The 26365-nt window shown below is 41.8% G+C and overlaps 1 protein-coding gene across 1 annotated transcript in view; it reads left to right on the top strand.

The window, feature by feature from the left end:
* Window positions 1-26365, top strand: part of ANTXR1 (ANTXR cell adhesion molecule 1) — a 221261-nt gene that overhangs the window by 99314 nt on the left and 95582 nt on the right. Inside the window, exons 11-12 of the mRNA XM_049651578.1 lie at window positions 3418-3487; window positions 4971-5049. Coding sequence (XP_049507535.1) covers window positions 3418-3487; window positions 4971-5049 — 149 coding nt within the window. The remainder of the gene's footprint in view (window positions 1-3417; window positions 3488-4970; window positions 5050-26365) is intronic.

Below are 26365 nucleotides of genomic sequence, written 5' to 3' on the forward strand. Positions count from 1 at the left end.
TGCGCCCAATGCCCTTGCCTTGCCTCAGTTCACAAGATCGTGTAGAAGGTGATAACGCATGGCTCTTATCAAGAGGTGGCAGCCAGACCACCTAGGTGTGGATCCAAGCTCCCCTGGGTAATGTTGGGCAAGTTTCTTCACCTCTCTACGTCTGCTCCTCACCTTTAAAATGAAGGGAAGTGGGGCACCTGAGTGGCTTAGTCGGTTGAGTGTCCGACTTCGGCTGAGGTCATGATCTCACAGGTTGTGGGTTCGAGCCCTGCGTGAGGCTCTGTTCAGACAGCTCAGAGCCTGTGTCTCCCTCTCTCTCTCTGTCCTACCCCACTTACTCTCTCTCTCTCTCTCTCTCTCTCTCTCTCTCTGTCTCTCTGTCTCAAAAATAAACATTTTTTAATTAAAAAAATCAATAAAATAAATAAATAAAATAAAGGGAAGAATATTCTTTCCTGGGAGCACAGCTAGCAGGTTATAAGTTCGATTATGTAGTACGCTCAAAGTGCATGGAGAGCACCGACACACAGGATGCCCTGGGAGAGTCTCACTGCCATTATTGTCACCAGAGACTGGGAAACACCTTGAAAATAAAAATGTTCAGTTCAGGATTGTATGATCCACCACTGTCACCATAAAGCTTCATAATTCCATTCAACATGCCTCCACTGCCCCAGCAACATTCCGTAATCTGCGAATGCTAGTTCTAAATATGAGGAGGGACCTCCAGTACCTTCCCGTCGCCCCACCATGGCCCACAAGGCCTTGATCATCTGGCCCTGCTGCCTTTTCTAGCCTCATTTTGAATCACTGTCTCACTCAACTTCAGCAGCCTTGTTGACCTCCTTTTAGCATTCAAAGCTAAAAGGCTCCTTCCTGCCCCAGGACATTTGCAGGGCTTCCTGCCTCACTCCATGTCCTCTTCACCTGACAATGGGTGTTAGCTTATATGGCTTCTCCTCTGGGAAGCATTTCCTGACCTTCTTTCTCTTTCTTTGCGCTCACCACAATTATAATGAAATAGTAACTTGTGTAGTTACTAGCATGTCAGCTCCTTAAGCGAGGTGCTTTCATCTGTTTTGTTCATTGCAAGGCCCTGACATGTGGAAGACATTCAAAAGAATATATTTTTCAATAAAAATGAAAGTACTCAATAACTATCCCCCCCCCCGCAGCTCCTATAAAATCCATTAAATCAGAGACCATGTTTCTCTTCTCGAAGCCTATGTCTCTAGCTCAAAGTAGGTCTTTAATAAATATTTGTTGAATGAATGAACAAAAGAATGAATGAATGAATGAATGAATGAACAAATTAATGAATGGTTTGGAATAACCTAACTTTTCACCACTTGAGAATTTGCTTAGACATCAGAGGAGACTGTAACGGACCATCCTCTTCTTCCTGCTTCTATGGAGATACAGTGCTTAGCACTCAGACGTGTCCTCTAACTCCCACCCCCAGTGGCTCTGCTCCTTCAACCCAGGCATGGAGGGCACGAGGCTTCCTAATCCCCACTCAGGCAAGCATTTCGTGTCTGCCACAGTCCAATGTCATTAGACACATCAGTTTCATAACATGCCAATAGCAGAATACTGTCCTTCAATTATACATGTATTCCTTTCTGTCTTCTAGTGCAGGCATTCATATTCACAGCTGATTAAAGGGACTCGTTTTATTCATCTCCATCTCACCCACAGGTCCTACCGCAATTCTTGGCACAGAGCATGCACCCTTAAATGTTGCATCATGAAGGAACAAGTGCTATATACTGACTATAGTCAGTAACTTCTCAGCCCTGCTTCTGGCCCCAGAACCTGGGACACAATGACATTTTTAAGGAGCTCAAGATGAAACCTGCTTAAGATTTCCCCAGTCAACCCATAGAATAAGAGCAAGAACTTCCCACCTCTAGTGTCCCCCCACTTTCATCCATCTTTCACAGCTGCATCTGCTGAAACTTCCGAAATCATCACTTCAAGTTTTTCTCCCAAAGTCTCCAAAGATCTCTTCATGGCTAATAGACTTATGTCCAAATGCCTCAGTCTCACTCAAACTTCTTCCTATACTGATCTTTTCAAATCCTACTTCCCTCCTACCCTGGCATATGTCTTCTTTGTGCTGTGCCTTTACTCATGCAATTCCTCTTGCCATTCTCTTCACCAAAGTACATCTCAGGTTTTGTGTTTCCTGTCGCCTCACCACATCACCCACCTAAAGGGAGCTCTCTGTCTCCTGAAGTCAAATGATATTTTGGCTTAGCCACTTCTAATATGTCAGCAAACTTTTTCTTTTTTAAAAAATTGAGATACAATTGATAAATAGGTTTATGTTAGTTTCAGATATACAACATAGTGATTCAATATTTGTGTAGAAGGCGAAATGATCACCACAATAAATCTAGTTAACATCCATCCCCATACATAGCTACAAGTTTTTTCTTGTGATGAGAACTTTTAAGATTTGCTATCTTAGCAACGTTCAAATATGCAGTACAGTATTGTTAACTATAGTCACCATGCTGTATATTACATCCTCATGATTTATTTGATAACTAGAAGTTTGTACCTTCTGACCACCTTCTCCCATTTCGCCCATCCCCCACCCCCACCCCCACCCTGGCAACAACCAATCTGTTCTCTGAATCTATGAGTTCATTTTTTTTCTTTTTTAGATTCAACAAAAAAAGTGAGATCATATGATATTTGTCTTTCCTCATCTGATGTATTTCACTTAGCATAATGCCCTCCAGGTCCATCCATGTTGTTACAAATGGCAAGATTTACTTTATTTATGACTGAATGATATATGTTGTGTGTGTGTGTGCGCGCACACACACACACGATATATCATTGTGTATATATATATATATATACACAACGATATATATATATACACTATATATATATATACACACACAATATATATATATACCATATATATATATATATATATATATATATATATAATATATATAATATATATGCCACATTTTCTTTAGCCATTCATCCATGGATGGACAGTTAAGTTGTTTGCTTCCATGTCTTGGCTATTGTAAACAATGCTGCATCAGCAAACCTTCTCCATGAATATGACTTCTCTCTCAAACTAGACTCAGACCTGAAGCTCCCCTGGGGACCAGTCTTGTATCTTCTGGTTTCCCCTTCATTATGCTTGGTCTATGGTAAGAGCTCAGTTTCTATTTGTTCCCTGATTGACTCATCTGGATGTATGAAGTCAGAGACTAGTGTTCTGGCAGGAGACTGTAAGTGCGTTCACTTTAGTGGATTTTATGGCTCAAGGCTAGTTTCTATTTCAAATAGTTACTGCTTTTCTAGTGTCTCCCAGGAGTCGGTCTCTAGGAGTCACTGAATATGAAATTATAAAGTCACTTCACTCCTCTTAATCCAGTGACTTCCTTTTTACAGATGAGAAGCCCTTCACTGTGGAAGATACTTATTTGCTGTGTCCAGCACCTATCTTAAAAGAAGTTGGCATGTAAGTTTCCACCAGCAACTGAACCTCACAGCCAGGGAGGAGAGAGAAGGTAGAGGGGACAGAGGGAGAAGAAAACGTCTCTCTTTATTGTCATAATGCAGTCTTTGTCTAGACCTTTCCAGGTAATGATGATGGTGCCTATGTTTACAGTGAGCAGGGCACCAGGACAAATGTTTCACAAAGGGGATCTCACTTTATCCTCCCAAGTTCCCAAAGAACCAGGTACTCACGTCATCCCAGTTTTACAGATGTGGAATCTATGGCTGAGAGAATTTAAGTAGAATTTAAGTAGTTTGCCCAAGGTCACACTGCAGTAGTGGAACTGTCTAGATTTGAATAAAGGTGTATCTCACACAACTACATTTCTAGAAAGCTCTCACACTTCCCTCTCACAAACTTTACCTTGCCCCGTCATCGTAATTTCCCTGCTAGATGATTATCTCCTCCTTAGAGATATGGAAGCTCAGAAAGGAAGCTCAAAGGGGCTAAGTGGGTCCAGAGCTGGTTGAAGACCCCAGGTTCAGACCTTCTGAGGCCAAGCTCAGTGCTCCTTCCTCTGAGCCTCTGCAGGTGTTCACCCAGACTGCACAAGGTTCTGTGAACTAATTTATGGGGGGAAATTCCATGGCAGTGCTATTATAATAGGTGGTGGTGAAGTGTGATGAAAATATTCAACAGAAGGAAGACAATTAGTACCCTAAGCAAGAAAAGAACTATGTGGGGAAGCAGAGAAGCTGTGTTTGTCAGAGAACACAAACTCATTTCTCTGTAAACATGTCTACAGCAGGCTGAAGATAGAATGGTGGTCTTGAGGAAACAATACTAAACATTTTCATCTAAATTCTGCTTTCGATCATTTGTTCTCATGGTAAAGCCTCCAACTCTGGTTGCCTAACACTGGTCTCCAAGTCCACTGATTCCACCAACTAACCCTGTATCCATACGGCCAAGTACAAGCAAAATGCAAGCTCAGGTTTCAGTGAGTCTCACAGAGATGGAAGGTGGGTGGAAGGTAACTCACCCACTGCTGTACCTCCGTGAGTTTGCCAGGATGGTCACAAACCCCCTCATCAGAATCAGTTACTGATAGCCCCAATAATAACAACAGAACATTAAGTTTACAGCGTGACAAGTTTATCCCCATAGACTCGAGCCATGTTTGGGGAACACTTCTTCCTATGACAATGTGACAGGTGAATTAAATGGCAGCAGGCTTTTCCCATTCAATGCAATTTGCTGCAATGTAAGAAGGGCCGAATGCAATGCCTTGATACACTAGCCAAGGGTATCCTGACGTCTCTAGAAGGTTACAGTTGATGGGCCCTAGAGACCTCCTCTACATTTTACAGGCCCCAGGGGAAGAGACCACAGTCTTTCCCCTGGGTAGTGAGGAGCAGGGCTTACAGGGGACCTCAGTGTCAGCTCATGGGCCCCTGCTCTTTGTACACCTTGCTGAGCATCTCTGGCTCCTTTGTCATTGCAGGAAAGCAGCGCTTCAGGTCAGCATGAACGATGGTCTCTCTTTCATCTCCAGTTCTGTCATCATCACCACCACACGCTGTGTAAGTCACTTTCCCTTTCCTGAAGGCTTTATTGTCATTCTCATTTCCCTGGGAAGTTTCCAATTCTGCATTCTGTTCACTGAGCTTTGATCCCAGCTCCGCAGGGCCAGCTGTAGGCTGGACCCCAGAGGGTATCGGGAATGCCTGTGCTGGGCTTCTCCAGGTTCCTCATCTCTGAGCAAGGGTGAGAGCTGAACACACCTGCATGTCTGGATGGTAAGATAGGGCCATTGTCTGTGCAGTAGTGACGGGAGATATCTGGGTAGACTGTGTCTAGGAGGAATTGTGCAGAAAGAAATTGGATGGCACACACAGAAAGCACATCTTAGGGAGTTTTTCTCTAAAAGGAAGCAGGGCAATAGGGCAGTAACTAAAGGGCAATGTGGAGTATAAGGAGAGTCTTGTTTAGAATGGGAGAAATTGCAGCTTGTTAATATGATGGTGGAAATAATCCTGGAGAAAATGGAAAACTGATGAAGCAGGGTGGGGGCTATGCCAAGGGGATTGTGAGGCAGGAGTGGGATTGTATTCTACCAACTCTTCAGACACTCCTTCTCTGGATCCTTAATGGCAGGTGGTTTTTTTCTGGCTACATATAAAATCACCTGGAAGACTTAAAAAAAAAAAATTATGATGCCCCCAGACTCGTCCCAGAACAATTGAAGCCAAGTCTGGAGTGGGCCCTAGCTTTGGTGGTTGCAAGGCCTCCTGGGAAGGTTCTTGCGTGTGACCATGGGTGGGAACCCTTGCGTCAGTGCAGCTGCTCCCTCCCGCTGTCAGTATGTCAGAGCTCAGCCCATCAGAGGACTGTCAGGGCTAAGTTAGCTTTTACACAGTCCTCAGCCCCTAGCATGAGTAGTTCCAAAATAACCTTTGTCTGAATATTCAGTTGTTGTCACCAAGTGCATTTCTTCCACTGAATCATTCTAAAGGCTAATGTGTTTGACCTGATGGTCAGCGTGGGCAGATACTATGGTCACATTCTGCCTGGGCACTGGAGGACATGTCATTAGAGCCCCCCACTAATTGGGGCTTGTATCCCTCATACTGTCACAGGTGGACAAGAACTAGCAGGCATGCACTGAAGCCAGACAAAATAAAAATGAGTCATCTCATAAATGAGCAGGAGATCCGGCCTCAGGATGGACAGTTTTCCCTCCCAACTTGCCCCTCTGCCCACCTCCCACAACACAACACATTTCCATCCTGTGTTAGGAGCAAACCAGTTTTCTTAAAAGCAGGGTAAGCCAGTGCAATGGGTATGGAAAATGGAAGTTTTACTTTTGTTTTTTAATGTTTTATTTACTTTTGAGAGAACACAAGTGAGGGAGGGACAGAGAGAGAGGGGCAGAGGATCTGAAGTGGGTTCTGTGCTGACAGCAGCAAGCCTGATGTGGGGCTTAAACTCATGAACTATGAGACCATGACCTGAGCTGAAGTCAAACACTCAACCAGCTGAGCCACCCAGGTGCCCCAATGGAAAAGTTTTACTGGACCAAAGTAAGAAATTAGGGTTGTCACAGAAAAGTGTCACCACTGAGAAATGTCTGAGTCTCAGACACCCCTCAGTGGAACATCAAATCTGGAAACCAGATATGAAAACTTTCTGGAGAAGCAGTGAAATTTCAAGTGTACCCGCCTGCTTCTTTTAAAAATTGACCCTTCTGGAACTTGCCAACCTGCAGGAAATGATTAAAATACCCCAAACCTAACAACTCCATTCCAGATTCCTCCCTGCTTTGGAGTGATCCAGCAGTTTGGGCCTGCATTTCTCATTATGTCTGACCATACCACAGAGAAACAGCCATGCCCTTAAGGCCACAAGGGCATGAGGAGGCGGAAGGGAAACATCTCAGGACCAAACTTGTGGTATGGCAGATATAGGACTATGACTGATGGCTTAAGTCCTGGGCCTGTAAGCCAAGAAGAAAGGGTGTCCTCTAATGTGCTGAAAAATGAAAAGAGCTCAGAGCCAAGTCCCCTCTACCTTCCCATCCCACTCCAGCCTTCATTTACATCTTATATCTCCCTTACCTGAGTGCTCATCGCTCAGTTTTCTGCTCAGTTGACCCTTGATAAACACCACCCCATCACATCTTATGTGCTATTGCCCTTTTCACCTGAAAATGCTATATGTCTACAACAAAATTATGAACACCCTAAGATTTGAGATCCAGGACCATTCATTCATTTATTCAACAAATATTCATTGATCATGTATAACATGCCAGGCACTGTCCTGGGTATCTAAGTTGACTTTCACTGTCAGTTAGTTGTGTGGCCTTTACCAAGTGATTTAGCCCCTTTGTGCATCAATTTCCTAATCTGTAAAATTGTAATAATACTACTTTATCACTCTTAGCAGCATCATGAATATTAAATGAAATGAAAAAGTTCTTGGCAGAAGGCCTGGCTCATAGTAAGTGCTTAATAAATGTTAGCTGTTGTTCTAGTGGAAGCTGAGTTAAAATTATTGAACTCTTTGGAAACTCTCTCCAGAGAGTTGGCTCCCACTTCAGAGTCCCATAATAATAAAGGAACTCTTCTTAGATAAGATGGATCCCTAGGGGTATATGTTTGTTACTCAGCCAAGTCCAGGTGATTGAAAGGAGGTAGGCGAGATGGTCAAAATCATCCAAAGAAAGAAATGGACCTATATTCAAACATAAAACCCCCATCCCCAGCAGGACCCTACACAGAAGCTCCAATTAAAAAGACTGAAGCCACCTCTGGGCAAAACAGAGATGCAGGTGGAACGTGTGGTCATCCAGAATATGAAGTAAGGTCTTGGACTTGACGTTTGTTTCTTCAGCAGCTGGTTTGGAGGACAAGGTTTTTAGATCAGAAGTGATCCCCTGAGTCTGAGTAAAGGGTTAGTCCTGTCTGTGCCAGTCACAGCCTGCCCAGCCCATCACCTGGAACCAAAAATAATTCTAAAATATGTAGTTGAGTCTTTTCTTTTCTCGCTTTATTTGGTGCCCATTTGGATAACCATGCCACAGTTTTCAAGATCCACAATGAATAACTGTCGCCCCTGCCAGGAGCAGAAATTCCATGAAGTTTTACAGGAAAGAGTTTTTTCCATCCAAGAGCTAAAAGATTCCTATACAAATGGTAAACTTTACTGAGCTCTAGGACTCTAGAAAATGGTTTAACATCCAAAGTCCTCTTTCACCAGCATATGTGAATACATCCCCTTTCTTCCCCAACCTCTAGCAGTTGGGAGGGGAGGATCACTACTATGGTGCTGCTTTAGGGGAAATGGTTAAAAGAAGTTCGTCCTTTTTAGAGCAGAGCAAGCAAATGTTAGCCCCTTAAAGAAGTGTTCATGAAAGATTGTCCTCATTTAGATAAATGCCTTCAAATTTGATGATTTCCCAACCAAAGTGTATAAAAATCAGAATCATTCAACAAGTATTTCTTGACTTCCTACTGTGTCATCAGTGTTCCATTTACTTTTACAACATTGCTACCCTTAAGGAGCTTAAAATCCAGTTGGAGAAAGGAGCCCAACAAACACGTAAAAGAATATGTGAATAAAGAACAAAATTGTGTGAACCAGGTGTAAATGCAATAGAATTTCAGAGCAGGGAACAAGGAGTGAATTCAGGAAGAGACACAAGGGCTTCACAGAGGAGACAACCCAAGTGGGGACTTGAAAATGCTAATTTCAGTTCGTGAAGGTGGGAAGAGGCCATCCACTAAACAGAATCCAATCTGAGCAAGGACTAGATATGTCTATGAGCACAGTTTGTTTGTGGTCCCTCCTAGGGACCATTAACTCTTTTTCTCTCATTTTGTATCAGTTTCTGGTGCCTTCTGATTTGGGACCATTTCTCAGGTTGGCAACCATTTTCCTGGGATGCCCTAGTTCACACAGTATGTACAATGAGGCCCAGATGATGCTCCTCCCTATTAACTATGATCAGGTTTTGATTTGTGTTGGTTTCCAGTGTATTAGAGCATCACCATCTTTGAAGAAAGGAAAGAGACAGAACATAAAGTTCTAAAATCAACACTAAATCAGCCGAGAACTCTGCCTTTTCCCCACTAACTTATATGGAAAACAGCCTGGCTTCAAGGGGCAGCAAGGTTGAGCAAATTTGAGAGGACCCATGTCAAGTCACTGTTCAGAGAAATTCTTTTCGAATGAAAATTAAAATGCCACCTACTCAGCCTTGAGAGATCACAACCAGAACAACTGCTTTGTAATTGTAGCACAATGGAGGAATAAAGAATACAGGATATTGAGTCAAAGTCCTAATTTCGAATCCCAGCCCCTCCACCTTGTAGGGTGATCTTGGGCACATTTGCCTGAGCTTGTCTCTGAGCCTGTCTGGCATGGTTGTTGCAAAGATTAAAGGCAAAGTGTATAAGGGGCTTAAGGTACCTGGTAATAAGTCAAAGAATGACAGTCGTTTACTAGTTTATTAAGATTGTCTTTCCTTGCCAAGTAAAAGTCTAATGGCCTGTCTCATTAAAAGATTTGCTGCTCATGCCCTGCAGAATATAAACAGGCAATGTTTCCCTGATGAAAAGTTATGATTCCTTTTGGGTCTATGATAAGCCTGTAATCTAGGAAGAGGCTAGGGAAAACTTTGAAGATGTTGCCTGCAGGCTAACTAGGGGAAACACCAGTAAATTAGATCTGGTGGTAAGTCAAATAGGATTAGGTTGCAGTCTCTTCACCATTTTTGAAAAAAGATTTTCTCAGTAAATGAATCATGTAAATAGTAACATAAGGGGAATATTTAGACCATTTCAAAGAATGAATTGAAACAACTATTTACTAAGGTTTATGCATTATTACCAAGTAAAAACTATTATCATTTAAAATGTTCTATCACGCAGAGCATGTTGGGAGGCATTTTATCAGAGGAGGTAACATTTCATGCAGAAGAGAAACACAGCTTCAGGAGGCATTTCACAACAGACTGAATCTTCCAGTGTTCCCCGAAATAGCCCCAACTCACCATGGTTTGGGAGTATGGTTTGGTTTCTATGAGGATGAACAGGATATTAACTTATTTCCCAAGGATTTTTGGAACCATTTTATCCTTCATATTTTCATGAATTCACACTGTTCTTTCTGAAGCTAGTAGTATTTTTCTACTTATATTTGTTTGAAAGAGAGAGACATCAACAATGCACAGGAGGGCCCCCACCCATGACAAAAAATTATCTTGTCCAAAATGTCAATCTAAAGAATCAGAATTTCTTGGAGGGAGCCCAGGATTCTGCATTCTTTTTTTTTTTTTTTAAGTTTATTTATTTATTTTGTGAGAGAGGGAGCAAGAGAGAGCATGAGCAGGGGAGGGACAGAGAGAGAGGGAGAGAGGATTCCAAGCAGGCCCTGCACTGCTAACGCAGAGCCCAACGCAGGGCTTGATCTCACAAACTGTGAGATCATGACCTAAGCCAAAATCAAGAGTCAAACACTTAAGCAACTGAGCCACCCAGGTGCCTCCAGGATTCTGCATTCTAATAAGTTTGCCAGGTAAATCTTGAACACACAGGACTCTTACATTATACTTACCTGACACTAATTGTCCTCCAAAGTTTAAAAAAAAATCATTAAAATCTATTTAAGAAAAATGATTTATTCTCTTGATTCACTCCCAATCTCATTCATTTAAGAATCCCAAGATTTTAAAATCAGACCCTCTGTTTTATGTTGCTTCTTTTGGACAATATTTTCTGGTATAAAAATAGGAATTTGCTGAAAAGGATAATTTTAGCTCAATGTGACCAGTCTAGGATCTTCTCCCTTTTGGGTTGCCAGGCACAGACTGTAAAACTTTGTCTCCAAATGCCCCTTTCCCATGTTCCAAGTCTTCCCTTTGTTTCCACCTCTCACACTAAGGCTTAGGGAGCCACAGACTTGGCTTCTTGTTTCAGGAAGAGAGAACCCAGTTAGCCTCAGTATTGTTTTTAACACTGAATGGCTCCCAATGTCTCACGAGAAAGTGGGCCTCCAACTGCCAAACAGAGATAGATTATAAGTTTGGAAACAAGTGAAGACTTGAAGTAAAACAAACAAAACAAACAAAAAACTCACAGACATTGGAAAGAATAATTGTCTCCCATGCACAGCATAGCACATGTGCTTCTTGAGGAAAAAAAGCAAAGATTGTGTCTTGTTCGCCATTGCAACCCAGCACCTGGAAGAATTCCTGCACATAGTATTCAGCAGATAGTTGATGGTTGAATGAATGAATGGACTCAATCAAGGTTCATACTGAGATCATGATGGTACCTGATGGTAGAAGAGAAATGGAGCCAGAACACAGCAGGATTAGAACAGGGAGCACTGAGTTGGTTGAAAGATAGTTCAACAAAGAGGATGGCCAGCCAAGGAGCATGGTGCAAGATGCACATCCAAGGAGCATGGGGAGCTTGAGCATGATTTAAGAGGGACAAATCTATCAGCTGAGAAACTACAACCAGTGATTCCAGACAGGGCAATAGTCAAAGACCTCCTCAGAACAGCACCAGCTCCACTAGGAGCAGACTCTTGTCAGGGGGTACAGACCTGGAGAAGGGGTCTAGAAATAGCCTTTTCAACTGGATCAAGATTCAGGCAGGCCTCCAATGCATGAAGGTGTATAGTACCAGGCTGGAAGCAAGGCAGAAACATAGAGACTGATACAGAATCTAGGTAGCTACATTTTTTAAATTATTGTTTTATTTTTTATTTTTTAAAATTTACATCCAAATTAGTTAGCATATAGTGAAACAATGATTTCAGAACTAGATTCCTTAATGTCCCTTACCCATTTAGCCCATCCCCCCTCCCACAACCCCTCCAGTAACCAAATGTTTGTTCTCCATATTTATGAGTCTCTTCTGTTTGTCCACCTCCTTGTTTTTCTATTATTTTTGTTTCCCTTCCCTTATGTTCCTCTGTTTTGTCTCTTAAAGTCCTCATATGAGTGAAGTCATATGATTTTTGTCTTTCTCTGACTGACTGATTTCACTTAGCATAATACCCTCCAGTTCCATCCATGTAGTTGCAAATGGCAAGATTTCATCCTTTTTGATTGCCCAGTAATACTCCATTGTATATATATACCACATCTTCTTTATCCATTCATCCATCGATGGACATTTGGGCTCTTTCCATACTTTGGCTATTGTTGATAGTGCTGCTATAGACATGGGGGTGCATGTGTCCCTTCGAAACAGCACACCTGTATCCTGTGGATAAATGCCTAGTAGTGCAATTGCTGGGTCATAGGGTAGTTCTATTTTTAGTTTTTTGAGGAACATCCATACTGTCTTCCAGAATGGCTGCACCAGCTTGCATTCCCACCAACAATGCAAAAGAGATCCTCTTTCTCTGCAGCCTCGCCAACATCTGTTGTTGCCCGAGTTGTTAATGTTAGCCATTCTGACAGGTGTAAGGTGGTATCTCATTGTGGTTTTGATTTTATTTCCCTGATGATGAGTGAAGTTGAGCATTTTTTCATGTGTTGGTTGGCCATCTGGATGTCTTCCTTGGAGAAGTGTCTATTCATGTCTTTTGCCCATTTCTTCACTGGATTATTTGTTTTTTGGGTGTTGAGTTTGATAAGTTCTTTATAGATTTTGGATACTAACCCTTTATCTGATATGTCATTTGCAAATATCTTCTCCCATTCTGTCGATTGCCTTTTAGTTTTGCTGATTGTTTCCTTCACTGTGCAGAAGCTTTTTATTTTGATGAGGTCCCAGTATAGGTAACTACATTTGTTAAGTCCAAGGAGCACAAAGATATGAGACATGGGAAATAGACAAGTCTGGAAGGAATTGCAATTTAATGTGATAAGTTCTCTAATAGACAATTTAGCAATGAAGTAGAGTGTCTAGGAAATCCACAAACAGAAGAGATAATAAGTGAACTCAGTCAGGAGAGAGTAGGCATGGGCAAAGGCATGCTTTGGGCCACCATGGCTGTGATTGGTTGGGATGGGGTATTAGAAGAACAGGTCAGAGATGAAACAACTGGGCCCAGTTGGAAAGGCCTTCCTTATCTGCCATAGTTTGGAGTTTCTTTAATATTTAATTTAAACATTATATGTGATGCAGTTTTCATGTTAACTTCCAGTCTTTCCTAATTCAAGAAATAAAAACCTCTTATCTTCAGAAAAAAAAAAATCTAAGTAACTGCAGAAAAGCTGTGACTTGGAGAGCATTGGCATAGCCCGAGCTCACAATGGAATACCAGAAACTTAGGCTATGGCAGTTTACCCAGTCTGGATGCTGCCGGCAATAGCTGAGGGGTGCAGATTGCCCCGGTCGGGGCTGGCCCTGAAGGGGGTGTGCTGGAGCTCACAGGTAGAGGCTGCAGTGGCTTTACCTAAGACAGGCTGCAGAGGGGGGGTAAGGACCATTCCCCAGAACTGTCTTAAGAGTTCTGTCCTAGGCACCTTCCCAGGTTCACTTTGTAAATCAGTTCAATTCTGTTACCAATTGCTTTGAAATAACTTGGGAAAATACAAATCCAGCCTGGTTTTGTAGTCATATGGCTATCTAGGTAAACAGACAGTTGGCATGGCTGTCCTTGCCAAAATTTCTTGAATTTCACCAGCCTGTTAGGGAATGAGTCCAGCAGCCTGTGCTGAGTGGCAATCTAGCCTTCCAACATAATAAAATATTATTGCATACTCCTCAGAAAAAAGTAGAAATCATAGAAGACTTTTTTCTTCTATTTCTTTTCCAAGGTCAGCAAAACAGTCCATCAATCAAAACAGGTAGCTATCTTTGGGATAGATACTTCATGCCAATAGCTATGTAGGTCTCTTTAGTAAGGAAGGATGGGAAGGAAGGAGGTTGCTGGTGGCAAATGGGGTCAATGATCAGGATCAATGGGTATTAAAACAGTACTATAGGCAAAATGTTAAGGACTCAAAGAAGAATAGCCAGTCAATACCCTCCAGAACCCTACAACATAGGTGCCAAGGCAAGATATACACTCCAAGAGGTAAATATTTTACACTTTGGGGTACAAAAGGCAAATATCACACAGGAATCAGAAATTCCTCCATCTGTTCCAAAGACTCAGGAGGCTCCTCACAGGCCTTTGGAAAACTCACTTGATACACGCACTACACTCTTTGAGGAGTGTCTACTTACTGGACCTAGTGCATTACATCACAGTTACCCAAGAATGTGCTCCCCCCATTCTTGCAAGAGAGAGCTGGACAAATGATTCCAGAAATTCAGGGAGAACAAGTAAGAAGCTCATGATTTACTCAGCCCAAAACCTTTACCCCATGAGTGTCCTTTCCCCAGTAAGACCCTCCCCAAACTGTTTCCCAATTCTAGGAAATGGCCCCTGGAGAAGACAAGTCCTTTCCAAACACCCAATCAAGGAGGACAGGACTAGGGCCCACACTCTGACTTTCCCCTATAGGTTTCTTCATCCTAACATTATTCTGGTTCCTGTGCAACTCACTCCCACACCCACCTCTCTCCTTGTTCATTGAGCTGCTGCCTATTCACACGGCCTGGAAGGGTAAGGGGAGACTGGATTGGAGGGAAAATAGGAGACTGACCTTGAAGAGGGTTTGAATGACAAACAGAAGGTGGAGTTTGGACAACGGGAAGTCATTCAAAAGAAGCAAAAAGCAATATTTTAGGAAGATCAGTCCCTAATTTGTATGTTCCAAGTATATTAACAAAATAGCATTAATTTGGATTAATTGATTTATAAATGTGTTCATTTGGAAAGGGAATAGGCTCTAGTTTACTTTTACATTATCTGAAGGGAACTTTGTACCAAAAATGGCCAACCCACAGCCCCAGGGCTACAGGTGACTCATTAACGTTTCATACTCAGCCCTGAAAAAGGATGGCCTTTACTTTATTGTTGTTGTAATTATAGGTAATATGTCCTTTGAAAGATGTGGCTTAACAAAATGTAGGAAACAGACTAGTTGGAGAAGTAAAGTGGGAACAAACTTGGGATCAGATCAGTGTGGTGGCTGAAATCCTGGCCCTTAAACAGCTGGCCTGGTACACAATAGATACCCAGAGTTAGCTTCCTTACCCTGATGTTGTAAGCTCTGTGAGAATCAACACAGTGATGTGGTTTCCAAAGAGGCTCTGGCTTCTGAATTAACAGAAGTATCATATCCATGACTAAGAAAGTGACAGAACCTCTCAACTTGGTAGAGGTAAAATCTCATTTGCGTATTGTATGAAATACCAAGACGCTTCAAGGGAGATCCTAGAGAAACTGAATATGTGAAAAGTATTACCAAGTATGGTAGGTTGTGTAGAATATTCTATGGAAAAAATAATAATAATAATAATAAAGAATATTCTATGGAATTGGGACTCTTTGATCTCAAGACAAGGAAAGACTTTGGCTATTTTTAGCATTTGCAGGGCTGTCCTGAGACAGGAGTGTCTGCTTTTATTGTATAGATCCAAGGACTAGAATAGGCTGATAGACAGTTTGTGGCTCAGTTTTTAAAACGATCTTTATAACTAGCTGCTTCAGGGGGGAGTGAGCTCCCTGTTACAGCTGTAGTCAAGCACAGGTGAGTTGACAAGCTGGCAGAATTATGTAAACACCATTCATGTATCAGACAGGCAATTGGACAGGAAAAGCTCTCAGACTCCTTCCAACACTGAGAGTCTATAATTTTAAACCTAAAAATCAGCTGGTGAAGGAATAAGGTGAACATTATCAGTCCTATATAGTATAACAACTGAGTTTGGTTTTTGTATTCTGAAAAGAAATATGAGATCCTTTTGTTGGCAATGCTAGAGACAGTGGGTCTTAGTGCAATTCAAATTGGCCAACCTCCACCTAATACAAAAAGAGATTATACTTCAGACCAAAGTGTGGTCCTTCTGAGCTCCTTCTGAGAACATCTTGTTTTCAAATAACCTCAAAACACACTTTCTAATTTACAAACATTGATATCCTAGTCATAAATCATTCTCATCTCTTTATTAGTCTCAGTAAAGCCATACTTAATTCAAGGTCTTTTTCATAATATCTAGTATTTTTGATTATTATTTTTTTAACAAAATGACCTGTGGTTTCTTGTACTGTCATTAGAAAGGGCAAAAGACCACAGGAGTATCAGAAGGCAGAACTCAGATATCGAATGTTGTTTATGAACTGAAATAAAAATAGTTTGCCAACATCTTTATTTTGATAACCCTTGTATGCATAAAAAATATCTTTTCAAATATGTTTTGGAGGATCCGAGCCGATTTGTTTTTCTTGGATGTTTGAGCAATTGACTTTCAATATTTTTATCTCAAAGTATTTTAAAGAATATGTTTTCCCTAAGTTTGAAATTTCCTTGTGTTGAGAATAAATGAGGGGAAAAAATTTTCTGAATCTATGCTCTTAAGAAACTCTGAGATAAGCACATATAAGATAGTAAAATTTATTTTTAGAAATAAGAGTTAAATCCAAATAATCCACAACCAACATAAATATAAAGGACCAAACTCAACAGTTAAAAAACACAGATTGAGGGGCTCCTGGGTGGCTCAGTCGGTTAAGCCGCCGGCTTCGGCTCAGGTCATGATCTCATGGTCCGTGAGTTCGAGCCCCGCGTTGGGCTCTGTGCTGACTGCTCAGAGCCCGGAGCCTGTTTCAGATTCTGTGTCTCCCTCTCTCTGACCCTCCCCTGTTCATGCTCTGTCTCTCCCTGTCTCAAAAATAAATAAAACGTTAAAAAAAAATTAAAAAAAAAAAAGATTGAAAAGTTGTGTTTAAAAAATATGCCACTGTACACTGTTTACAATAAAAAAATACATTCAATAAAATATAAGGGCACAGAAAGGTTGAAAATAAAAATATTAGAAAATTTATATCAGGAAAATACCAATGGAAAGCTAGTGTGGCTATGTTAATATGAGATAAAACAAACAAACTTTATAGTAAAAAAAAAAAGTTATTGGTATAAAGAGAACCATTACGTAATATTAAAAGGAACACTTAACTTAGAGGGTATAATTCTGATCTGAGCTTAATGCTATATCCTCAGCATATATAAAACAAATATTGACAGAACTACAAAGAGAAATTGATAAATCTGCCACCACAAGAGATTTAAACACAACTCAGTAATTTATAAATTAAGCAATCCAAAGAAATTTAATAAAATATAAATGTTTGAATAATGCAGTTAAACATGATCTAGTAGGCACACAATGAGGCTACAGTAAAATGTTCTAAGAAGGGTCCAAAATTTTTTGGTTGCATAAAATAGGGCCTATGCAATTACAAGATTAATGGGAAAAAAACCTTATTTTATACATTCTGAGACCCACTTTTTGCACATTTTAACATCTCTAAAATTAGGATGTTTCAGATAATCAATAATGTATCATGATTTAATTGGCCGTGTTTTTCCCTAATGGCTAATAATCGGTTATCCCACAAGGATGCATTTTAAATTCAATGAAATATTTCCCATCGGTCTATACTGTGCCAAAAGTAAAAGAAAACTTGAACAAACGCTGAACAAAACTGATCAGTCACCTCCTCTCCACCATCCACCCCATCCACCATGGAAAAAGAGAACTCTAGCCACTCTATTTTGGAGAGTGAGAGATAGACAGAGGGCAGGAGCTGATCACCTACCACATTACAGCCAACTTCATGAGATAGCCAGTTAGCACTATTGCAGGGCTTACCATACCTAGGAAAAGCTCACATTTTTTGAAATACCAAACAGACAGCTAACTTTTTTATAAGTCAAACCAAAGTCATAATGGAAATTAGGAAATACTTAAAATTAGTCAGTTATGAAGATGCCACATCACAAACCTTGTGCATGCAGCTAAAGTGGTTCTTCGAGGAAAATCTATAGTCTTAAATGTTTATATTAGAAAGGAAGGAAGTTGTAAGTCAATTAGCCAAGCACTGAACTCAAGACATTAGATAACAACAGAGTAACCCCTCTAAAAAATAGATAAAAGTATGAAAGTAAGAACAGATTAGAAAACAAGATAAATGGAGAAGGGGGCACCTGGCTGGACACAGTCAGTGGTGCGTGTGACTCTTGATTTCAGGGTTGTGAGTTCGAGCCCCACACTGGGTGTAGAGATTGCTTAAAAATAAAATCTTTTTTTTTTTTAAAAGATACATAGAGAAGTACATAGAGTAGTACATAGAGAAGTAATAGGAAATATTATTTATTATATGTATGTAATAGGAAACTATTAGCTGGGGGCAAGGTAGATAAAAAAGAAAAATAGACAGTGTGTCTGATAACACACTGGTCAGTTCTGGATGGAGGACAGGTCACACTCACTGCTGTTACAAGTTGGATCAGTGCTGGAGGGAGATCATTAACCAAGGGAACCAAGAAAACACATGCTGATTGAGTTTATCTTCACCTATGTCTGGGTCTATGGAAGCCTTTGTACACAAAATGGATGTTATAAAATACTGTACAGTGTTTACATGTTACTCTCCACCATTCTTATCATGAGCTATGATTTGCCAGGTTACTACAAAACCCCCGATTTCTGAGGCTGTTTGCCCTTCCAATCACTACGGTTTTTGAAGTTTATGGTTCTGCTTTTTCCAGCCTCTCATCTCTCAGTATTATACATGTGTCTTCTATTCTAGATGTCCTCTTTCTAATTTGACAGTTTAAGATATCAGATATCAGACAAGCTTCTATAATTTGTATATAAAGTGAGAAGTCCTAGTCTCTGACTAAGAAAGAACTTGGGATAAAGCGTATGCCCTAAGTATACAACCTTTAGTGTATGATCAGTGTGTCCATTCGTGCCTGCTCCTGGGTTATTGAGGCTATTATGAATGCTTGAGTCTTTTGGGTTGAGTGTTCTAGATTAACGAATCCAGTTGTGACAGACACAATTGTAGGAAGACGTGCACAATTTAAAGAGGATCCAAAAAGTGTGTATGAGTGGAAAGGAGGAGAAGGAGAGGTGGAATGACAGGGAGTGGGAGAGAGAAAGAGAGAGAAGAAGGAGGTGGTGGAGGAGGAGGAAGAGAATAGAGGTGTTGTAAGGAGAAGGAAGGAAGTGGAGGAAGAGTAGGAGGAAAAAGGAGGCGGAGAGAAAGGAGGAGGCAGGAAGAGGTGGAGGAGGAAGGAAGAGGTGGAGGAGGAGGAGTGGAAAGGAGGAGCAAAGGAAGCACTGATTACCAGTTTGGGAAATGGGCCAAAAAGAAGAGAGAGCCTGAAAGGATCTCCTTTCTGCCAACACTGAAGTAATTGCCAGTTCCTTAAATGGTCCAAAATTGGCAAAATCCACGGACTAGGCTATCACAGAACAGGAGGAGACAGCAGCCAAACCCAAACCGTATCATCCTGGTTGGCAATTTATGGTCACATTGCACCAAATCACAAGCTGCGCCACGGTCCTCACATGTCTTCTGATCTGGACATTGTTTGGGACTGATGTGACTTACATCGTTCGCAAGCTCTTCCTTCTGCTCCCTACAGAATGATAAAGTCTCACAAGAGTATATAAACACCTTTCCTTTTGCAAAGCAACCAGCTCTCACCTATTCAGTAGGAAATTCAAAGGTCAGTGATTTAATTTATATTTCCCCAAAACAAGAGTCAGTCTGTGCCACAGGCAATACATAACTAGCATTCCTTTGCCATTACTGTGGTTGCTAGAACAGATGTTAGTGTAGTGCCCAAAGCAGTGGGCTTAATGTTTTGTTTCTTTAAAAAAAAAAATTAAAAAGTATTTGAATAAGTGACAACTAAAATATTCCTGGGTTTCTTTTACACACAACCCAGTGTCAGGAGAACTACTTCATTTGCAGGCCAAGGAAGTATGAAAGGTAACTTATTCTAAATTTATTAAATTGCTAAGGCAATTTATTTTACCTTCATTGCCCAAATTCATAGAATTGGAAAAAGATATCTAAAAGCTCAAGGTTTTGAGCTTGTGTATAAAAGGTACAAACTCAACCTAAATGAATATATAACAAATGTGGCTGATAGAGTCCAATCTGGCAACCTTTGGTGGCCTTTACCTGCTAGGCTTAAAATTTGTCAATGCACTGACTCCTAATAAAGATGTTTGAGGATGATCAAAAACTTATATTCCATACTTCCTCACTCTAAGTAAAGTGATGTCTGTCCCTCCTTCGGTGCCTTTGATCACATTTCACTTTCCTTCTGGAATGCCCTCTCCTTTTCTCCACCTACCCACATTTCACTGTGGCTTCAAGGCCTGCCAAGTACTGCCTGGACCTGCCCCAGGATGCCTCACTGACCTTGGCAAGCCTCCTGAACGCTCTCTGCTCTGAGCTCAAGCATTGTGGTTTGTAGCATCATTTCAAGTTTAAGCACACATACCCCATACTGCTCCTTGAGCGAGCCCTGTGAATCAGTCCTGAATAACTAACTGGACACTGATGACATCTTCCAAGAGCGGAGACTGACTGTGTTCATCTTTCTGTGTCTCCTGCTGCCGACCATGTGTTAGAAACTCAACAGAAAATGATTAGTTGGTTTCCAGATACTCTGTAATTCAGTTTAGAGACATAGTTTTGAGGAATCAATCATCATGGTCACCAATGGTAAGCATCTATCTCTGTGAGGCACCATCCAAATCATAGGCCTGGCTTCTACCTTTCCAAGTTTATAATCTAAGGCTAACAGTATATAGTAGGTATGCTTACTTGCTGATAATAGGTAATAATGATACTAATATGGGAGGGATGGCCAAGAAGGCCAGTTGAGCACATACATTAAATAAAGAGCTACATTAAAGGCAAGTAGACCAGTCCCTGTAATGGAACAAAAAATGAAAACAAGAAATTAGTCTTTCTTTTCCAGTGTCATCATATTTGAATATTACCAAGTAACTTTCTCTCTAATCCTATTTCAACAGCCCACTCACAGGAACTAAGGCATTTTGAGTACTAACGAGCCACATCTTGTCTGCATTATTCTCTAAAAACTGGTTTTGATTAACGAGCTATATGCATTTTAGGGAGAGAAAAGAAAGTGCTGAATGAATCCAAGATATACTTATTACCACCCTTCCCATCATAAGTGAGATGAAGTGTCTCTACTAGGCCAGGGTGACAAGAAGACCAAGATGATACTGGAAAACCTTGATATGGAGGGTCCTTCCATGACAAAGGACCTCAGAGCTTGAGTTTGAAGGAATATAGCATCAATTTTTCCCTTAATTGCATACTGACGATGGCTTATCTAGTGCTTCTGGTATTATTCATATAAGGCATAAAGCCATAAGATTTATAGCAAACTAGAATTTGCACATCCAAATGATTGCTGCTCCTTCAAAATATTTACCTTGGAAAGCCGTATACTTTGTCCAACAACGCTGTCACAATGCCAACTATGTTCTGCACTCCTGCTCTGAAATGACCATAACTTCAAAGTCACATAACTTTGAATATCCTCAATAGGGGAATAGGGAAACATCATCATCTGATATGAAAACCACCTCTAATAGTTGTGGGAACTGGGTCTAGTGAATGGTAGTTTATCAAGCTGGGAACCTCCTTGGTGAAAAGAAAAGCATGACTAAGAAGGTATAAGATTTTCTTTTCGTGGCCTACAAATTGGTTTCAGAAACAGTTCCAAGGGAGGTGTTTCAGAATGGCTTTGAGCATTGGCTGTGTCACTGGAGAGTCTCCAGCATCCAAAGCCACTAGTTTAGAGGGAATTAGATTCACTTGGATGTGGGGGGTTTGCTACGGCACTATAAGAACAACCTCATTACTTTATAGCCATACTTTTTAAGAAGAGTTCCACTAGGGTTTAGGTAATTCTCACCTCATATTTTCTCTATACTGCTTACTCGGTGGGTTAAGGAATCCAATGTCTTCGATGCCTATCAATTTGATTGCCATTTCTAGCCCAGGTAGATTACCTCTCAGGTGGCAGGAATGAAGCATAATGTTTGCTTATGTTTTACCAACATTAATATTTGATCACCTTTAATGAGAGCTATTAAATTTACCATCGGGAAACCCACTTGTGCTTCCCTTTCCTTGACACTGGTATGGATACCTGAGGTCATGTGGTTTCCCAAATACCTAACCTGTAGCCACCTAGTGACACCATAGCTCCAGCCACAGTTAGCAAGAGATTGTTTACAGGAATCAAATTCATTTGCCTAGGCCAAGCCCGGGCACATCACCAGGAACATGACGTGGTGTTGTGTGAAGCAAGGGGTGAAGCAAGGGGTGAACAGAAAGGGAAATCAGATCTATTGAAGGATGGCCATGTGTCAGGAGCTTTACATCTCTTACCTCATTAAGGATCAAATCAATCCTGGGAAGTAGGAATTATCTCAATTTCATATACATAGGGAAAAGGAAGTTTAAGAGAAGTTAAGTAACTTATCTAAAGTCTACATATTAATAAGTGGAAGAATGAGGATTTAAATGATCTTTTACTGGGTTACCTGGGCAGCTCAGTCAGTTGAGCATGTAACTTCTGATTTCAGCTCAGGTCATGATCCCAGGGTCATGGGATCAAGCCCTGCATCAAGCTCCACGCTCAGCGTGGAGCCTGCTTGGGATTCTCTCTCTCTCTCTCTCTCTCTCTCTCTCTCTGTCTCCCTCATTCCCTCCTTCCCTCTGCCCCTCTCTCCCACTTATGGTCTCTCTCTTTAAAAAATCAATCAATCAATCAAATAAATAAATAAATAATCTTTTCCTGATTCCAAAACCCAAGCTCTTTGCAGTGAAGTTAGTTTCCAGAGACAGGGCCATGGTGGGAGAGGTGAGCAGCCTCGGGCGACATCGGCTCCAGTGCCACTTCTGCCACCCACTATCTATGGAAGATGTTAGCCTGCTAAATTCTAATTTTCCTCCGTCGAATAAATACTTGAGTGACTAGCCCTTTAATGTTTGAAACACTATGCTATGTCTCAAAATTACAAAGATGAGTAAAGTCAGACTTGAGTCATCTAGGGGCTCAGTGAGAGAGACAAATACGTAATGATATCATTTCTATAATATACAGTAGATGCTAAAGTAGACATATAAAATGAGAGCACAGACTCAGAGTTCATTGGTAGTATTTACTTGTCTGTGTTCCCCACTCAACTACAAGGTCTGCGATTGCAAAGACCATGTCCATCTTTTATGCCAGTGCCTGTAGAGGGCCTCACACAGTAGATGTTTAGTAAGTAGGCAAGGGAGGAATTAAAGGAGTGTTGCCTGAGCTAAGACTCGAAAGATGAGAAACAGCTACCCAAACAATACAAGGAATAAAGGGTGTTTCAGGGAGAAGAACATGAGAGAACAGTACAGTAAGGTGTGCCTAGGTTTACTTTTGTCAAAGCACAAAGTATAAGGAGGCAAGTGAAGAGGAGAGGAGGTTGGAGGAATAAGAGAGGCCAGGTGGTGTAGGGCCTTCAGGTAAGGGCCCATAATGAATTCTGGGGATTTGATGGACGCCCTGAAACTGTCATCAAAATTTGCGAGCTTGTTCGTAAACATGAATGTGTACTTTTCTGAGCAAAGGGGTGTATCACTTTCATCAAATTCTCAAATGATACAAACCTGTGCAGACAATGAGGAGCTGTTAGGGCTATCAGAACAACATTCTAGACAGATGACTCTAGATGCAGCTGTAGACGATGGAATTTGGGATAGCAAGATGGTGGCAGAGAAACCAGTGGAGAGCTGCCACTGTTCAGGAAAGAAATATTAAGGTTCTAACCCTGACCCATAGTGTTGAGGGGGAGTAGACAGAGGCAGATCCAAGAAGAGGTTAGGTTGATAAGTAGTGCCATTGAATGAGGAGAGGAGAACAAGCAGGCTTGAAGGGGAGAACAACGAGCTCAGTTTGTTGACTCTGAGGCATCAGTAAGACCTGCCAGATACTTGAATGACCCCGATTGTAACACTGAAGCATAAAGAGAGATCTAGGCTAGAGATAAAGATGCAAGTCCTCAGTATTGAGATGAGAGTTTAAACTCTGAAGGGAAATGAGACAGCCCGTGGAAAGTGTCACACACAAAAAAACCAGCACAGATCAAGAGTGCATCCATGGGTTGCACAACACTGTAGATGTACTGAACGCTCCTGAATTGTACACTTGGAAACGGTTAAAACGGCAAATTTTACGTGTATATTTTTTACCATAATTTTTCAAAGCGAATGTAAAAAGCAGACACACTTCAAGCAAAATAAAAAGTATATACCTTTCTAAAAACAAAAAATGGATCCATAGTGCATGCAAATATTTAAGGGACTGCGTACAAGGAGGAGCCCGTGAGGAAGGTGGGTAAGGGATAGTCAGATAGGAGGAATGAAGTTCAGGACAGTCCAGTAACTGTCACAGATGCCAGAGGAATAGGACTCCAATAAAAATGCAGGGCGGTTTGGGTGGAGATGTTAGATAATCGCTAAGGTTGCTTCCAGAAATAACAGTCAGAATATATAAGCTATGAGAGAGAGAATCTTGGTCTCTGGGGTTTGCCTATCCGGACGGTCTCAGCAGCAATAAAATGACTTAAATTTCATCTTACAAAATAAAACCTGCCCGTGCTCCGCCAGTTTTGTCTGGGCAGGAAACAGAGCTCAGAGCAGCTGCTGAGAATGGTTCTATATTCCACTTCAGAGCACTGGAATGTGACACCTCCCAAGCACCAGCCTGTGCCCTGGGAGGGAGGAAAGGAGCCTGGAGCCAAGGGGGCTGCAAAAGGGAATGTAGGACCCCACCCCCCACCCCCCACAGCCTCCGTGGGGTCTCTCATCTGGAGAGGACAAGTCTCTTTGACTCTGCACATTTCCCTTTCGCCACGATGGCCTCTTAGGTATTTAGAACAAGCAGGTTGCCATGAGATCACAAGGTCATAGACCAGAACTGCCCCTGGAGAAAGGGTCATTTTCCCCTGAGGGCTTTCCAACAGTGCTTCAAACTCACCCTCACTCAGTACCAGAGAAAGAGGGTTGGGGGCTGGGGCAGGGGCGGGGGGAGAAGATGAAGAGGGGCCACTGGGTAGCCTCATGCAGTAGCAAACCCACCTCCCGCGTCCTGGACTGCCCTGTGGCATCATTGGTTACCAACTGAATCCAGGGAAATAGCATTGCCAGCTTTTAAGAAGCTTGAATGGATCATCAGCTATTTTCTTGTCATATTTTTGGCAGGGTTTGGCTGAGAGCCCTTCAATGTGGCAGAATAAACCTGCTAATTCATTCTTTCGTGTTAAATGTTTAAAAGATAGCCTAGTCTAACCACGTGGAAGGATCTGATATCTTCAGTAATTCAGTGTTAATACGCAGGATCTATTAGACCTGGCATAGATCATTTAGAGTGACCGCAAACCCACCACCGTCACTGAGGCTCTCATAACCACTTGGTTAATAATCCATGTGAGCTGTTGTCAAACATAATAGTTACCATTGCCCGGGCCCATCCTGGGAGAAGTTAAAATAAGATATTAGAGGGGACATTGTAGTGGGGGCAATAGAGCATGTGAACAAACAGAAATGAGGCACCCCCCCCCCAAAATGGTATGTGAACTTCAGTATTGCCTTTACTATGGTAGGCTAAAGACTGACTGAGTGTGGCAGCAAATGGGCTGGAAACTGAAGCCCAGGATTAAATAGGTTTACCAGCCTCATCATGGGCAGGGGGCCTGTCCAGGGAAGACTTCAAGCCAGCAGCAGAGTTACTGGACCGCCGAGGTTTGAGCTGCAAGGTTGCTTATTTGAACGGGTCCCTCCTAGTTCTCCTACAGCTCTGGGAGGGGCCCTCATAATTGTGCAATTATACTTTTATGTTCTTTCTCTTAAAGAGGCACCCCCCTCAAAAAAATTGTATAAGCATCAGACCTCCTGGCAAAACCAGCTTGATATTGCAGAAGAGGAGAGAAGGCCCTGTCTCAGATGGCTAGCTCACAAGTTCAATGGGAGCCAGCCTCCCTGGGGGCTGCTCCCTGGGGGCAGCATGTTCTAGGAGTGACAGGGGGAACAGATCACATCGTGCTTGGTTTACTCTGGCCTTCTTTACCTAATGAGTAAAGTGGAAGAGAAGGTCTGCACACAGAGGGAGCCCTCAACATGGAAAGACGCACAGCAGTGAGGAAGAATGTTCCCTCCTTACCTAAGACACCTCACTGGCCACATAATAACCCATGCCGGGCAGCAGGCAGGATCCCAGTCCAAACCCAACTGTGAGATGGGGAATAGCACAAAGTTTCTTTAATTTGAGTCTCCCCCAGTCTCCCAATGATTCTTCTCAATGTTATCCTCCTCTCTTTACCATGGCAACCCACAAAACAAAACCGAAAGGAGCAGCAATGCTTGGTGCTCTGTTGTCCAGAGGCCTGCTTCTCTCTCATCACAGCACAAACAGGCCCAGGCCAGATCCCTCAC

Source organism: Panthera uncia (assembly GCF_023721935.1).
Source record: "Panthera uncia isolate 11264 chromosome A3 unlocalized genomic scaffold, Puncia_PCG_1.0 HiC_scaffold_11, whole genome shotgun sequence".
Classification (NCBI taxonomy): Eukaryota; Metazoa; Chordata; class Mammalia; order Carnivora; family Felidae; genus Panthera; species Panthera uncia.